The 17227-nt window shown below is 41.4% G+C and overlaps 1 protein-coding gene across 1 annotated transcript; it reads left to right on the top strand.

Moving 5' to 3' along the window:
- Positions 1 to 8784: 8784 nt before the first annotated feature.
- On the top strand, positions 8785 to 15919 carry TFB2M (transcription factor B2, mitochondrial; the record flags this gene model as incomplete). The annotated part of the gene is made up of 8 exons (XM_079549958.1): positions 8785 to 9085; positions 9917 to 10005; positions 10889 to 11042; positions 11441 to 11589; positions 13113 to 13202; positions 13731 to 13793; positions 14234 to 14385; positions 15733 to 15919. 8 exons carry the CDS (start codon positions 8785 to 8787, stop codon positions 15917 to 15919), a joined length of 1185 nt encoding a protein of 394 aa, XP_079406084.1.
- Between the last annotated feature and the right edge of the window lie 1308 nt (positions 15920 to 17227).

The following is a 17227-nucleotide window of genomic DNA, read 5'->3' on the forward strand; positions in this document are numbered from 1 at the left end:
AAGGAAAACAGCAGAAAATGTATAGTTTCAAGAATCACAAAATGTAACCTATTTATCTCTTAAAAGAAAAATAAAAGTGATGATCTTTGTGAGAGCCAGCATGGAGATACGTTGTAAGACAACACTGAAATGTTACTATCTCATTTCATGTTGACAATAGTCTTTCACAAATTAATCTAAACCAATGTGAAAACCAGAATGGCAGTATAAAATGAAATGCGTACTACAGATTATTACTATTGCAAATTAATTTCTGTATGCATGTGCAACAAAAATGCTAAGTCAAGGTTTGAATCAGTGATTGAGCACCTGGTGGGAAGGCAGGGCCAACCCAGGGGAACTCAGGTGCATGCAATGCCCCTGAGGACTGGAAGGGGTGGAGACAGGATCCAGCCCTTCTCAGACATAATTTAAGGGTTGGCAGTAAAGGTGAGGGCACCTCTTGTTGGGGATCTCTGCCTAACTGGGGCTTTCAAAAGGTAAGTAGTTTTTTTTCCTTTATTTCTACATCTATGGCTGCTGCAATTTGGGCATGTTCACATTTGCTGCAGCCAAAGCCTTTGCCACCCTGCCATTATTGCAGTACTTTCTGTCCCATTGCAGCATGTAAGATGATTGATTTTTATTTAATGAACAATTATATTTATTTCTAAAATGAAGATGTAATGAGTGAGAAGAAACAGTGCACTAGCTAGTTCTTTTGTGAAAGTGCCATTTCTCTACAATTGCTTGCTCTGCATTGTGCTTTATGTACAGTATTTAATGGTTGGAATGCTTCTGTTTCCTAAAGAAAGGAAAAGAACACGTATAAATACTTCAATTTTACAACCTGACACCCCTGCAGTAAAATACTGCCATGCTGTGAGCACAGGCTCATTAGAGGTTTACCATTTCACAAGATAGTCTTAGGTACAATCCCATTACTGAATAGCCTCTGTCTGAGAGAATCTCATTAACTTCCTTCAGTTGGCCCTATGTCCTGATTTGAAATAAGCTACTAGACATGAAAATATCTTCCTATATGATTTTTGCTTCTGTTTCATGATTTATGAGGTCTCACTCCCTTGAAACATGCTAATTCCACTATTCTCCAAGTTGAACACAGAAGCAGGAGTGGCTTATCTGATATCTGAGTTTACAAAATGTCTGAGTGTGAGCAGCTTGGTGGTTTGGTACTTTCTGACATTGAAGTGATACTTCAGGCTGATGATCCTCATGTGTGTGCCTGAGAAGATTATAGAGCAGATCCTCCTGGAAACTAGGCTAAGGTATATGCCAAGTGAGAAGAGGATCTAAGACAGCCAGCACAGCTACATCAAGGGAAGATCATGTCTGACCAATCTGGTGGCCTTCTGTGATGGAGTGACAGCGCTGGTGGACAAGGGAAGAGCAACTATGTCTACCTGGACTTCTGCAGAACCTGTGACATAGTCCCACACCACATCCTCACCTCTAATCATCTCTAAATTAGAAATATATAATGTAGGGAAGGGGGGAAGTTATTCAGCACTGTTTGGATGGTCACAGCTAAAGGGTTGTGATCAGTGGATCTACATCCAGGTAGAAGTCAGTGACAAGTGGTGCTCCTCAGGAATCTGTCTTGGATATGGTGCTCTATAACATCTTTATCAGTGACACATTCAGTGGGACTGAGTGCATCACACGCAAGCTTGCTGATAACGCCAAGCTGAGTGATGCAGTTGATTCAATAGAATGAAGGGATGTCATCTGGAGAGACCTGGACAGGCTTGAAAAGTGGGCAAACATGAACCTAATGAGACTTAACAAGGCCAAGTGCAAGATACTGTTCCAGGATTGAGGCAATCCTGGATATCTCTGCAGACTGAGAAGAATTCATTGAGAGCAACACTGAAGAAGTTGGGAGTCCCGGTGGATGAAAATCAGGACATAAGCCAGCAATGTACTCTTGCAGCCTGGAAGTCCAATAGTATCATGGGCTGCATCAAAAGATGGCCAGCAGAGAGAGAGATGATTGTCTTTCTCTACTCTGTCCTTTTGAGGCCCTAACTGGAGTACTGCATCCAGGCCTGGAGCTGGAAGAAAAGGCTCGAGGGAGACCTCACTGTGGCCTCCCAGTACTTAAAGGGAGCTCATAAACAAGAGGAAGATGGACTTCTTACACTATCTGATGGTAATAAGACAAGGGAAAGCTTTTCCAAAGTAAAATCAGCTTAGATATTAGGTAGAACAGAATGCCAATAAGAAGTTACCTGGAAGCATTCGATACCAGGCTGGATGTGGCCTTGGGCAGCTTGATCTGGTGGGTGGCAGCCCTGCCCATGGCAAGGAGGTTGGAACTAGATGATTCTTTAGTTTCTTCCAACCTAAGCCACTCTATGATCTTCCCAGTTTAAAAGAGCTGGGATAATGTGGTTTTCAGAGGAAGTTCTACATGCTATTTTCAACTTCTAAGCTTCCCAGTCATACTGCTTATTCACAGCTTTGGTAAACAACGATAAACATACACTGCTAGGCATAATCTACTCTTCCAAATGTACTATTACTCTAAGAGTATGTCTCAGTCACCAGCCGAATACAAGAGGTTTGTCTGGGAATGAATAATATGTGGTTAGAACATGCGAGATTTTTCATCCAAACTCTTTCATACAAATGGGCTTATTCAGCACTTGAGATACAAAATCATCCCCTTCAGTGTGTGAAAAGTTCTGGATTTCAAGTTTTACTAGGCTTTATTTATGCATGAGAATAAGGTGGCACCTCACCATTAGCTAGTATGGTGACTAGGGACCTGACGCATCTCCCTTATGGAAAAAAAGGCTGAGAGACCTAGAACTGTTCAGCCTGGAGAAGACAGAAGGGGTCTTATCAGTACTTACAAATATCTAAAGGGCATAACCTACTGTAAGGAATCTGCTTTAGCAGGTGTGTTGGACTAGATGATATCCAGAGGTCCCTTCCAACCCCTATGATTCTGTGATTTGATGTATTAGTTTTATCTTGTCTGCAGCAAAGCACCCAGACTTATTAAGGGTATCAAGATGGTGGAACAAGATACAGCAATTTTAAAAGTTTTCTCATTGCTGCAGCAATTTTAAAAGTCTACACAAACATGTGCAGTTGTTACTGCCTTTGGAAAAATTAAACTCCTTTGAAGTGTTAAAAGCAAAAGTAAAGCACACGATCCTATGATTCTAAAACCATTAGGAAAGAACTTCTAAAATGTACGCTTTCAATTTCAATGACATTCCTCAAATAAACCTAAAAGTCTTTCTAACAGATGCTGTAATTGCACATATATACCATTTTTAATGCCAAAAGTATTGTGAACCAATCTCAATTTTCCCTGCAGTGTAATATTTTTCATGAGAAAATCTGCCCCACAGGTAGTGAAAAGTAGTGCTGAAGCTCATGTTATGAGCTTATGTGGTAGTCATTCTGTTTGGAGAGAAGAAGCAGTGTATTGAAACAACAGCAGAAAAAAAAAAAAATATTCCTAAGAAATTTTTTTCCTAAAAACCAAGTGTGTAACACAACAAAATTGTCTACAGAAATATTTAAGAACTACATCATTTCTTCTCTATACTTGTTTATAAGTAACCAAAGCATTTTCAAAGATGTTACAGTTATACAGTAAAAAGATAAATAAATAATAAAGGATTAAAAATAAATCTTCAGCATGACGAACTCCTGAGCAAGACAGCATTGTCACAGTAGTCAAACTAAAGACTTATGAGAATAGATACATACAAACCAGGTCTGGTGAATCTGAGAGTGCAGAATGTGTTGAATGTTGTGTACATATCAGGATTCACTGACAAGGAATTTTGAGATAAGTAAGCAGTAGATGCACTTATTTGAATGTTTTATTCCTGTCTGCAAAGGTTTTTAGAGCATTTTTTTTTTTTTTGCATGCACACAAAAACAACTTGCAGTAAACTTAATGCGGATGAAAGATGCCAGATTGATAGCCCTAGGGACTGAGTTTCTCTGTATACAGAGAACAGATATAGCACAGAGTGAGAAAAGTTGTACCCCTGCCAGAATGCCATACAATACACAGCTTATGCAACAGTCTGCACACCACAGAACCCTTTGCCATGCCACTGAAAATGTTAAAAATACTGCTGCTTAGTGTTCATTATAAGGCAAAATATGATGTGGATGCTGTTATTAACATCCGCAGGGACACAATTCAAGCCATCAGCTCCTTTAAAAATGTTTATTTTTGTGCTGAATGGCTCTGTTGTCAGCTGTACATTTTGCTGCACTGTTTGACAGGCTGAAAAGTCAAACTGAACTGGGTATGAAAACAATTATTAAATAGGGTGTTATTCCAACAGAAAAATACCAAAGAAAAGTGATTTAACAGTTTTTTCAAGAAAGTTTATGGTCAGATACATGAGTGTGCATCTAGTGCTCAGAATAACTTAATTGCTTCACTTAATTAGTATCTAGGAACTCTCCAGTGATCTGCATAGTTCATCTAGCTCATTTAAAAGGTCAGTAATTCCCAATTAATGAGGTTTTATGTGTTTGTAATGCTAGGCTGAAAGCTATGCTGTCACACGTAGCAGGCAAGCTTCTAAGGAACCTTGGACTTCTGCTTCTCTTACTACTGATAATTTGGCTAAACAGCAAAAAAACAAAACAAAACAAAAAAAAACAACAAACCCACCCCAAAACTGAATCCCTCAAATCCAAGAGCCCAGCTACTTTTCACTGTCAACAGGTTACACATAAAATAGCAATAAGTCAAGCTTTATAAAGCATAGTGGCTCCAAATGTAAAATTACTGAGCTCATTATAAGGAACAAATTGTCATTTAATTGGAAGATTTCCAACACAAAGTTTGTTACCCGTTGGTTGTATCTTAAACCAAATTGTGGCACAGAATTAAATGCTACTGCATCTCTGGGACTCTTTTTTGGTGCATGTATGGTACTGCAATGGAGGGGTGGTGATGAGAAGGGAACAAGACAAAATAATGAGACTACACGACAATTTAAAAATATATATATTCCTATGGCCTATTTCCAAAATTTTGATACTACTTTGCCATTTGATGAGTGCAGATGCTTACAGCACTTCTGAAGGTATCTCTTACCGCTCATCTATCACTTTCCTTGGTCACCATCCGAAGTATTACAACAAGATGAATGAAACAGACCAGGTAAAGTGCAAGTGAAAACAATAATTCTGTAACACTCTGCATCTCAGTAAGGCACAGAGTTATTTCTGTCAATTCAAGCACACAGCAAGTTCTTTTCTTTTCACACTACTGAAGCTAATATGATTAAGATTACCTCTCACAATGATGCAATGACAAAATGTGATATGATGAATAAACCAGAAAGTTTCTGAAATAAAGCTAGCAAACCAATCTGTCTTCTGAGCCAAGGAGAGTCAGATGATGAGTATTGCGACCAAGATAAGAAAAAGTATGATCATGCAAACTTCCTTTAACGTATGAATTGTTTTAGCACAAGACAGAAGTTCTACTGAGTTTGTATATACAGTGTCTGCATAAGAGTTCGAAAAGCTTGAGATCAATATGTTTATACTATGGCAATCCTCCCCTTCAGAAGTGCTTGTCAATATTTACTGTTGTTGAGTAGTAAATATTGGCATAGCAAAATAACATGAAGAGACTAACTCTTTAAAATTAAAACAAACAAATAAACAAAAAAACTTGTTTGGAGACAAAAGTAAATGCAAAAGACATTTAGAACCACTGAGAAGAAAAGCATCCGTTTACTGATCTTCTTGACCCAGTAAGACCCAGCTCAGTAATGAGCTCTTTAGGTTGAAACAGGCTGGAATGCTTCTTATTTGTCCTCTATTTCAAAAAACAATAATTAAGAGAAAACAATTTCAGAGCAACCAACGATGATCTAAAATTACAAAGACATATGGCCCTATGACGTAAGTCTGTAAATTCAAATATTTGTTTGTGGTAATAGCTAGATTAGAAAATATAAGCTGTGTGATCAGCTGTTAACTTACAAATAACCCCAACTTGATTGTTCAAATGGCTCTGGGATATACATTAGCATATTAAATTTCTGCACTGTAATTCTAAATGTGAGATGTACAGAACTTACCATTTTCCTAAGGATTCAGTGTTTTTTCAAGGATGATGACCAGGTCAGAAAGAGGTAGCCACGTAGTCCTCTATGCATGCAAGATTTGGTATATTTAAATAGGGTAGGCTCCTTTATCAAGGGAAAAAATTAAAAAAAGACAATCATAAATGTATAATGTAACAATCTGTGGTTAAATGTAGGCAAGCAATACGCTAAGTTAAATGAAAATATGGAGAAAAACAAATAGTTTCTAGTGTACAAAGAATGTCAGGGCATAGCTTTGGGCCTCACTTAGCAAACACCTGAGAATGATCTCAACGACTCTGACCAGCCCATACAAAGAAGACCCTAATGCTCCCAGGTGATTTGAATTAAAAAAAAATCTATGTTGGAAAAGATGTTCAAAGTCATCAAGTCCAGTCATTAGCCTGACCCTCCGAATCCCAAACCGTGACCCTCTGTGTCACATCCACACATCTCTTAATACCTCCAGGAATGGGGACTCCTGTACCTCCCTGGACAGTCTTTTCTAATGCCTGGACACTCTATCTTTGAAGACGTTCTTCCTGATATGCAGTCTAACCTCCCCTGGTGCAACCTGAGGTCACTGACTCATGCCCTATCATTTGTCACCAGAGGAATGAGACCAGCACCCTCCTCACTGTGACCTCCTTTCAGGCAGCTGCAGGGGACTGTGAGGTCTTCTCTCAGCTCCCTCAGCTTCAGATTTAAACAGCCCCAGTTCATTTTGCTGCTCCTTGTAGGTCTTGTTTTCTCATCCCTTCCTTACTGCTCTCTGCGCACACTCGAGCAACTCAATGTCCCTTCTGTAGGCACCAAACACAACATCTAAGATGTGGTCTCACAAGTAATATGTACAAAGGGACAGCTGATTGGCAACAGATATTTCCAAAATTCTTTATTTAGTCTCTGAAGCTATGGCATAGAAAATGATGGTATAATAACTACCGTAAGCCATAGCTTACCACGAAACTTCAACAAGAAATGCTGAATTAGGCCATTACTAACCACCACCATGTATAGGAAAACCAAGTTCCCTTTGATGTTCTGAAAGACCTACAAATTACAGAATTAACACACTAATTAGTAAGAGAGGAAAAAAAGCTATTTAAAACACAAAGTCCAGTTTAAAAATGGATCGACATCTGTCCCATCATCCCGTCCATTTCCCTCAAGGAAAACTATTAAATAGTGCTCAGTACAAACAGCAGAATATTTAAAAATAAACTGCAGACGGGAAGAAGCGCTGCAGTCAGCAAAGGGTCTGCAGGCTTCACCCATCTCAGCCCAGCTCCTGGGCACACATCTGGCAGACAGAAGATAGGAAAACCACATTTCTGTGTCCCAAGCTCCGTGGGGTGGAGATATATCAAACAGAATGACACTTTGTTCAGTAAGTGGATGAGTGTTCATTTCTTATTTTATGAATAGGGAAATGAGATCTGTGAAAACAATCCCTGGGCAGCCTGGTCTAGTATTAAATGTGGAGGTTGGTGGCCCTGCCTGTGGCAGGAGGGTTGAAGATTCATGATCCTTGTGGTCCCTTCAAACCCAGGCCAGTCTGTGATTCTGTGAAGACAGAGAACTTGCACACAACCCACAGCATGTCTATTTGTGAACCACTGATCTGAAGACCGCTCTGTTCCGTGGTCGCAGATCCCTGTCACCTCCTGCACGACCCACATGCATTGGTTCTGTCTCCAGAGCTCCGTGTCTCGCACGGTCACCCATCTGCCCACAGGTGAAGGCAGGATGCGATGAGTTCCACTCAACACGCACACATTGTTAGGAAAGCATTTGGGAAACCGGGATTACCACCTCCGGTGCTGCTCAGAGCGCGGACAGCGAGCGGGAAGGCCGCTCCGGGCCCGTCCTCAGCAGCGCCGCGGTGCACCCGCTGCGGGATCCGGGCTGATCGCTCAGCTGCGGCCGCGGGGATCAGCCTCGTCGGAAAGCCGAGACAAGCTCAAGCGAAAGACGCAGCTCCCGGGACACACACACACACAGATACAGACACACACAAACACAGACTCAGCGCTCCGCGCAACCGGCGCGGCGCGCTGCAGCAGCCCCCGACCACAGCCGCCGACCGGGAACGGGCCATAGCGATCCTGTAGCCGGCGGGGCCGCCCTGCCCGGCACCGCTCCGGGAGAGGCGCGGGGCTCCACTCGGCCCCGGGCACCCCCGCACGCCCAGCGGCGGCCTCTCCGCTTTCCCTCCCGGCGCCGGGTGGCAGTGCGGGGCTCCGCGGTGGCTCCCGCGCCGCCTCCGCCCGCCTAGCGCCGCGCGGGGCGAGACGGCGGCTTCCCCCCGCGCTCGGTGACGCTCGCCCTTCGCTGCTCCCTGTCTGTCTGTCTGTCTGTCTGTTTGCTCCTCCTCCCGAGGACGAGCCCCCCAGCTCACCTCGTCTCGGCTGCGGCTCAGGCGCCCGCTGAGGGCAGCGAGGAGCGGGCGCTCGGCATAGCGCGGTGTGTGTACGTGTGTCGGGAGAGCGGGGATCCTCTTTCTCTCCCCGTTTCGCTCCGCAGCAGCTGGCCGCGCGGGGCTGCCTCCGTAGAGAAGACGGCGGCCAGGAGGACCTCTCGCCGACGATAGAGCGGAAGGGCGCTAGAGAGGCCGGCCCGAGGCGGAAGTGACGCTCCCCGTTGCCGCGGAGATCGCGGCCGGGGCTCGGAGCGCGGGCGGCGGCTGGACGCCATGCGGGCGTGCCGGGTTCTGCCGGGCGCCGCGGGCTGCGGCCGCCTCCTCGTGGCGGGGCCGCGGCCGCTGCTGCTGCCGGCCGGGCCGGGGCCGAGCTGGGCGACGGCGCGGCGGGCCGCGGGGCGGTGGCCGAACCCGGGTCTGAGGGTGCCGCAGGCGGCCGAGGCGGAGCAGCAGGTCCTGCGGGCCGGCGGCCCCTGCGGCCGCTTCATCGCCCGTCCGCAGCTGGCGCGCACCGTGCAGCGCTGCCTGCAGGCCGGCTCCGGCCCGCAGCCCGTCGTGTTGGAGTGCGCGCCCGGTAAGCCAACCGCCTCTCCCGCCCGAGCCGCTGCTGGGGCTCGGCGCGTCCCGGTGACCTTGCGGAGTCGGTGCGGGCCGCGAAACGGTTGCGGGGCCGCGCCGCTCCCTGCCCGGTTCCCGTGTGTGCTCCTCTGGCGGGCAGCGGGGGAGGCCGGGCTGCTCGTGGGGTGTGAATGTGGCGTTTGGGTTGTACGGAGCTTCGGCGGGAGCGTGAGTGTTTGCTTGGGGCTCGAGTCACTGCCGTTAAACACTTCGCTATGAAGTAGGGATTGAAGTCCTTCTCTGGGTGGTGGCGGCGGGTCTTGTAGGTTGACGCTGCCTCTGCATGGCCACAGACTGCGGGCCGTTCACAGAGCTCATCCTCTGCAGTTACCGAATGCTTTTACGCTTGCAAATCTGGTCAGCCCTTTCCTCCCCTTACAGGAGCGATACGACCAGCTCCACGGAGTGTTGTGGTGTCCCTGTTTGTTGCAGGGGAGTTGGACTAGATGGCCTTCAGAGGTCCCTTCCAACCCTGAGGATTCTATGATTCTCTTTTGCCTGCATGGATAATGTGGGTGAGGTTTCAAAATGTCTCTCAGTTGGCAAAAGAAAAAGCAGCAGAAAAACTCGAGATAGGCCTGATGTTCCCTCAGTGTAACGCAGTGAATAATCAGAGGAAAGCTGTGTGTAAATGTATTTTCTAACTGTTTTGAAGCATGCTTAGGTAACGTGAGGTATATATATTGAAGGTGACACAATCCAGGGGCTATGTTGAGAAAAACACAAGAAAATCACTTCAAAAAATAATGTGAGGTGGTTTTTTTTTCTTTTTTTTTTTTCCTTTCAGGTCCTGGAGTCTTGACCCGAACCCTGCTCAATGCAGGTGTCAGAGTGGTAGCTCTAGAAAGTCACCCAGCTTTCCTTTCAAAACTACAGGTATGTATCTGGTACGATATCCCATATCTGAGATCCAAGAGAGAAGTAAGAAGGGAACTAAGAAATGCGTAGTAACTGTTGGATCAAAAAGGAACTAGCTAGTAATCATTACCTGAAACATCTGAGATGATGCTGAGTATTATTAAGTATTGCTTGGTTTTACATTGCATGTTTAGTAACAGTCTATTTTGTAACCTGTTCATCCGACATCTTGTATGCATTCGAGTTTATTGTCTCCTTGTGAGTAGTTCCATACATAAAGTAGGGACTAACGCTCATCAAAATCATTGTAGCAGTGTGTGCTTAGGCAGAATGTCTGCAATGTAGCTTTCAAAAATTTATGAAGATAGTGTTGGTTATAATCTCACAGTATTATTTAATCCGTTGTCCTGCTGTTGGCTGGCAATACTGGAATTTTGACAAGCATTGCCTCTTCTCTTCACTTTGGCATTGCATGGTTTCAAATGTTCTCAGACACAGAGCCTTAGAATTTGCACTGCATGGACTATGTTACAATAGAGATGAGGAATTTGAAACTCTCACCTGTTTTAAAATGTGCTCTAAAGTCATATTTTATGCATGATTCTCTGCGTATATGAAGATTGCGGTTGTAAATCACTTAAATGTAGTGGTTCGTGCAGATTAATACTTATGACTCGCCTGGGGAAGGTTTTAAAGCTCCAGTTGAGCAGCACAAAAATGCCTTGCGTAATAAAGGAAGCTATTCTGTCAGTCAGTTATAAGAAGCAGCTCTGAGACCTGACTCTTTCTCACTGGATATTTATTTTCGGTAGCGCTTGAGTAATTTTTTGTGTGGGCTGAGTGTTTGGTAAGGCAGCTTACTGCATTCAGATTTCTTCAACTGAAACTTAATGTGGTTTAGTCCTTAGAGAATAGCCTGGATGGACAATTAAAGGTAATTTACGGTGATTTCTTCAGACTGGATCCTTTGGTTACTGGAGCAGTGAAACCTCCTGCCGTGTGTTCTGACAAACTTTTTGAAGCCATGGGTATAACAGCAGTTCCTTGGGGAGCAGGTAGGTGTATACGATCACACGTTACAAATACGTCTGAAGGGTGCATAGGAATTTTGGCAAGATCTTTGGGACTTGCTTGAGGTACCTGTCCAGTTTTACGTACTTGTTGGATTTGTGGATGTTGTTTGCTTATTTCCTAATTTTCAGTTTTATTTAGTCAGGTTTTTCGTAGTTTCAAGAAATGGCAAAATGAAGTCTCACTTATTTGTCATAATAAAGATTTAGTCTAATGCCCACAGGGCTTAGCTTTAAAAAAAGCTTGAATTTTATTCGTTCTTGAATGAAATGAGCAGACAGATCTTTCCCTAGTTGTGTCGTAACTTACACATTAGTATAAATGAGATTGTCTGGTACCTATTGTAAAATTTTAAAGACACTTTTACACACTATTGAAACAGATGTACCTGTGAAAATTTTTGGAATCTTTCCACAAAGAAAGGAGAGGAACACACTTTGGAGGCTACTTTTTATCCTGTATGAATGCAGTTCCATATACAGATATGGAAGAGTAGAACTCAACATCTTTATAAGTGAAAAAGAATACAAGGTATGTGCAAGAGATTTTAAAGGTAGTAGAGAATAAGTGATGCTTCAGAGGACACCAGAACATTGCGTAGTCAACTTTTCTGCTAGGGAATTCTTTTTTCTGCCAGAGTTTTTAAAATCTTGTCTGTTTCCTGCTTGTTATCTTTATGAATTTATAACACACACGCAAAAAAAACCATAAATCCTTCAAATGTGAAGATTGGTCCTTGTGAAGGATATGCAGCAGCAACAAAGTTGCTTTTTGTTATAACTTCTGAGGTGCTGACAGTCTGTGGTGCTTTTGCAACAAAATTTTTTGCAAGTAGCAGCTAACAAAGAAGAGGGAATTCAAAAGACCTCTTGAAGAGGCTACAGAATTGCTAAATAGCAAGCCGAATTTCATGTCCTCTTGAGCCAGCTTTGCATGCAGTTCTGAGGAAAAATTGAGGCAAAATGTGAATGATTTGCACAGCTTTATATTAAAGTTGTGTACTCTAGAATAGAGAGTAGCTTTCTGGGTTACATGTTCATAATTTGTGCTGTCCCAGTCTTTCAGAACTGTACTTTCTAGTTCAAGGCTACTTTTTTCTTTTTATGAAACAGCTTCATAAAGCACTAAACTTTGATTACTTGAGGTAAGGAAAGACTTTGAGGTGTGCCTGCACAGGCTGTACTCTGTGTAACACCCTACTGGAAAAAAAATTAAGGTCTTGAGTATATTTATCTGCAAAACGACAGATTGGATACTGCTGAAACACCAACCTGTTATCTTTCTAATGGCCAGACTTCTGAGCAAAGAATTTTGAGTTTTCTTAAAGGAGTTTTGAGAACTGAAGTCAGAGCAGTGAGAACCTTCTTTTAGTGGCCTCCTCTGGTTCTTTTTTTTTTTTTTTGGTTGAGTAGGTGTCAGAGCTCTCTAAATATTTTATGAGAAGTTAAATCTCTTTGTTATGACTTCTTTCTTTGGCCTATTTGAACATAACCATGAGAGTTTTATTTTGATTTTGTGGTTGTTTTTTTTTTTTTGTTTTGTTTTGGTTTTTTTTTGTTTTTTGTTTTGTTTTTTTAACACTAAGAGTTGTCAAATCTGTGCTGCTGTAGTATGGGGAGGATGACTGCCAGCTGCTTAATGGTCGGCTTGGCTTACTGTGTATCCTATTGGGAAAATTCTCCTACCAGTGTGAAAGAACTCAGGCTGTAAACTTCAGCTCTGCTGCAGTTTTAAAACAAAATGTGATCCCTGTTTCTCCTTTGTTTGAAACTTGTCTGTGCTTGTAGAGTACAAGCTGGAAATTCCTACACTGTTCAGTTATCCAAATAATTACTGCAAAGAAATACTTAGACTGCCAGAATGTTTTCTAATTGTGCTTTCTAGTAAGACATACTAAAATAGCACAGATTTGAGGCCTGATGTGACTTCACTTTGAAATTTTAGATTTAACTCTGAAGTTGTTGCCACTTATTAAAATTATAAGGATTTTTCTTAGATGAAAAAGCAAACCTCTTTTTTGAAATTAAAATGCTCTTGCTTTGTTGTTTTGTTAGGTATTAACAGCAAAGCCTGGGGAATTGAGAATTTACCAAGCACTTTCTGTGCTTTGGCAAGCGGGATGTGACATTCAGCTACTGCACATGGTAAACTTTTTGTACTGACTGAACATGTTTTAATGCTGCAATTATGTATACAGAAAGGAATTTATACCATTCTTGCTATTGTAAACTAACTGAAAGCTAATTTGGCTTTTAGATTAGTCTGAGAAGACTATTGAAGACTGGGATATAGAAGAGCTTTGCTGGGTGTTGTGTGAGACTCAGGCTGCTTTTCCAGTCTCACAGTCTGCTTTTCATGTCCTCTGTTTTTTACTTCATGCAGTTTTCAGTAGAAATAATATTTTCTGTGCTTCTCATGAAATGAAGGCCTGCCTCTCCTGTGTGTTGAGAAGTACCGTGCCTTATCAAATGTGTTGGGGAGCTTAAGGACCTATCGTATAGGCACGCACTGCTCTTACACTGTCTTAGGTGCTTAAAGCTGATTCTGGAGTGAAGTTGTTGAATAAAGTTTAAAATGGAGTAAATTTCTAATTTGATAGTATTGATGATAAATGTTTTTCTAAATTGTCACAAAGCACTTTAATTCTGTAATGTATTTGCTCCCTCTCTAAGGAACCTTGGTCATCATTTCTAACTAATCTGAAAAATGGGCGACTGGCAATTCCAAAGAGCACGGTGAGAGCATTGTATTGCTTTTTCTTCTTGTAGAGACCCAGCTAAACCACTTTGATATAAGTTAAAAATAACTTCATGACAGATCACGCAGATCTCTTTTGATTGCAAACTGTATTTTTTTAACAAGTGTTCTAGTTAAAAGTCACAGGTGGCATGTAGGTGCATCAGAAGTGTTGTCTGTTTCCACTAAGAAAATTAAATCTTTATTTCTTAAGTAGTCGTAGCGTATCTGTTTGATTTCTCATTTCTTTTCTTGTGAAGCCGTTTTAGTTACAGAATGAAATTTTAAGGCCTTGGCACCCAATGGAATTACCTTGTTATGACTTGTAAAAGCCTTTCAGAAATGTTACTGCTGGTAGAGATGAAGCACTTTATCTAAGATAAAGACAGACGCCTTGAAAGTGAGTTATTTTCAGTGACTTGTTTCATTTTTCTTGCAGAGGCTGCCAAATGACCATTTATGTTTGGTACGACTGACTCCCCAGCGAAACCTATTTACAGGGGGCTTGAAGCCTGCTAATTCAGCTACTTTTATTTTCATGGTGAAGCAGTGTCTTACTAAACCCAGGTCTAAACTTATTGATAGATTAAAGTAAGTATGTAAAAAAAATACAGTTTCTATATGCGTTCTGTTGTTTTTTGTTTGTGGCTGAAATAGAACCCCCTTATTAATTATCTATGCACATAATAGAAAATTTTGTCTTTCCAGGCCCAAATGCACTATTTTGGGTCTTTTCCTGGTCTTTGCTCACAATTTTGAGGCTTGGCAGGAAGGTAGACAAGTTATATAGAGTACAGATTTGCATTAAGCATCTGGTCTTCAAATGTCATTGAGCTCATAGATGTGCAGGAAACTTTCATTCTGTTTAAACATTAAAAAATACCAAGATTTTTGCAAGTATAAAAATTAAAAAGCTGAAGAATACGTTTAGATTAGCATTGCTTTGATATTTCTTATAATGAAATCAGCTGAAGGTTATCGAAGGTTGAGTAGGGATGTCCTCAAATGGCTTTCTGTCATTGAATTAAAAAATCAGTTTTTAGAGTTATTTACCAATTACGCAGCTCTCTAATTATTCTCTTTGATACAACATTGGAGCTTTGCTTCATGTTCACTAGATTTCTGTTCCCATAAGTGAGACATGTTTGCACTCTCTAAAGTATTGAGTTCATTTGTTTTTGAAAATAACATGTCTCACTTGTTGGTAGGGTTTTATGGATGTAAGTTTCTAGATAGGTGTTGTGGGGATAAACAAAAAAAGTTAATAAATTCCAGTAACTCATTTAGCAAAGACAAGTGCAAAAAGCCTTAATGGATTTCCTTCTTAAAGCTCAATGATGCACCTGCTCTCTCCTCTGTCTTTCAGCCAGGAAATGAAGCTAACCTTGAAGGCTTTTAATGTGCACCTTCTGTATATTTAGATACCTTTTATTGTCAGGGAAATAATTAATGTGTATGCATGTTTTTGTAAAGGTCTGGTTTTCATTTAAATGATGTGGAAACAGTTTATAGATTTGTTTATATGTAAAAGAAAAATACCTGGGAGGTGTAAGCCACACTAAATCATGCTATTCCAAAGCACTTCCTTGAAAATGACCTCGGCTTTCATTTCCTGGACATGGAAGAGTAACCCCTTTTTTCCTGTAATGCCTGTTGCTGATTTAGGCAGCTTGAGATAGAGGTGGATTATGTTGTTTGTTATTCTCTGTCTGCTGGGTGCTTTATTTGTTATTTGCATGCCGTCTTAGTAGGAGTTTCTTTCTGTTTGCAGTATGGATTGAAAGAATCTTGTGTAATAACATGTTTTATGGGAAGAAATTGTTAACTTCTCGAAGCTGTGGAAGGATGAAATTGATCTTCAGATACTGCTTCTTGCTCTTTAATTTTTCACAGGAATAAGTGCTTCTTTGTGATCGTCTTCTGCTTTGTTTGTTTCAGTTCATGGAGCTTGGACAATGCTGACAAATTATTGAAAGCTCTAGAAATTCCCAAATACATTGAAACTGGGAATGTATACCCAGAAGACTACAAGCGTCTGTTTTGTGCTTTGCAAAACTCTAGTGTGTTCACTGAAAGCTGGTTCCATGATGAGGTCTTGGAAAGTATAAGGAACATAAACTTGTGAATCTCAAGCTGCTGTCTTTTGGAAGATCATCATTGCTTCTGGAAGATTACTGTGATAAGAAATGATTTGAATAAAATCGAGGTATTATTAGCTAGATGGCTTCCTGTCCAAACAGGAAAATAAACTTAACAAGTGAGAAGAGCCCTTCTATATGTGATGAAACGATGAGATTTACAGTTAACTTGGTCACAATCCTATCTAGAATGGACAAACTTTGCATCTTCTCCGGGAGCATATTGGTGACCTGCTGCTTTTGGATGTGCCACTTAAACTGAACTTAGTATTATGCTACTGTGTATTTACAGCACTTGAAAAAAATAACAGACCAAGCAGTGATGTGTGTGGTTTGTGTTCTAGTGCGTGTGATTGGAATGCTCTTTCACAGATTCCCAAAATGTGCAGGTCTGTATAACCACTGAATCTCTTTTATTGTCTGCTCTGAAAATCTTGCAGTCCAAAATAATATAATACGATAAATGGTGAGTGGTGGGTTAATAAATGCAAGGTAATGACAGCATGGTAAAACATCAGCAGAGTTTTGAATAAAATTGTTCTATTTATGGTTGGGTAAAACAAAATAGCATTTTTTTTCTTTTGAAAACTTGAAATGGCTGAACACTGGGCAGTCTGTTGTAGTTTACCATTAATGCAAGTGCCTGCATAAAGATGGGCTTTACCTTATTTTTGGTCTGAAATCCAAGTCACCAGTTCATTCAGTGTTGTATAAACAGTTGGGAAAAAGGAATTTTCTTAACTGCAACCTTTGCAATATAAATTTGTTTAATATGTATTATGTGTATATAAAACCTTACCTTAAGATGGCATGCTATTAAAATTGTCTTTTTAGCCACACTCTTCCATACTGCAATTTGTTTCTTTTTCCCTTGATTGTTTTGACACATGATTATTCTGTTCTTTTCTGATGGTGTTGACAGGCTGTACTGGCTCTGTTTTCTCCATTGTCTCCTTTGGGAGGCTGAGTGAATAAAATGCTTTTTCAGGGTGCTGTCTACAGGATTTGGAAAACAACAACCAAAGCAATGCTAACAGAGAATTGTATTTCTTCAGTATAGTTGGAAGCATATGTGACAGGCATTCACCTCTTTTTAGAGCTCTGAAAGTCTTTTCCTCCTGTAGCTCCTGACACAGAAGGAAAACTGATTTCAAGGAGCTTTAGTTCATTCTCCTAGCTAGGCTGCTAGTCACTATTGCACTACTACAATTTCAGGTATGTGTTTTAAGTTGCTGTCTTGTGTCATGTTCGTATGATGAAACTAATGGAAAGGCTAAAGCTTAATTTGCATTCTG

This window comes from Tetrao urogallus (assembly GCF_951394365.1).
Source record: "Tetrao urogallus genome assembly, chromosome: 2".
Classification (NCBI taxonomy): domain Eukaryota; kingdom Metazoa; phylum Chordata; class Aves; order Galliformes; family Phasianidae; genus Tetrao; species Tetrao urogallus.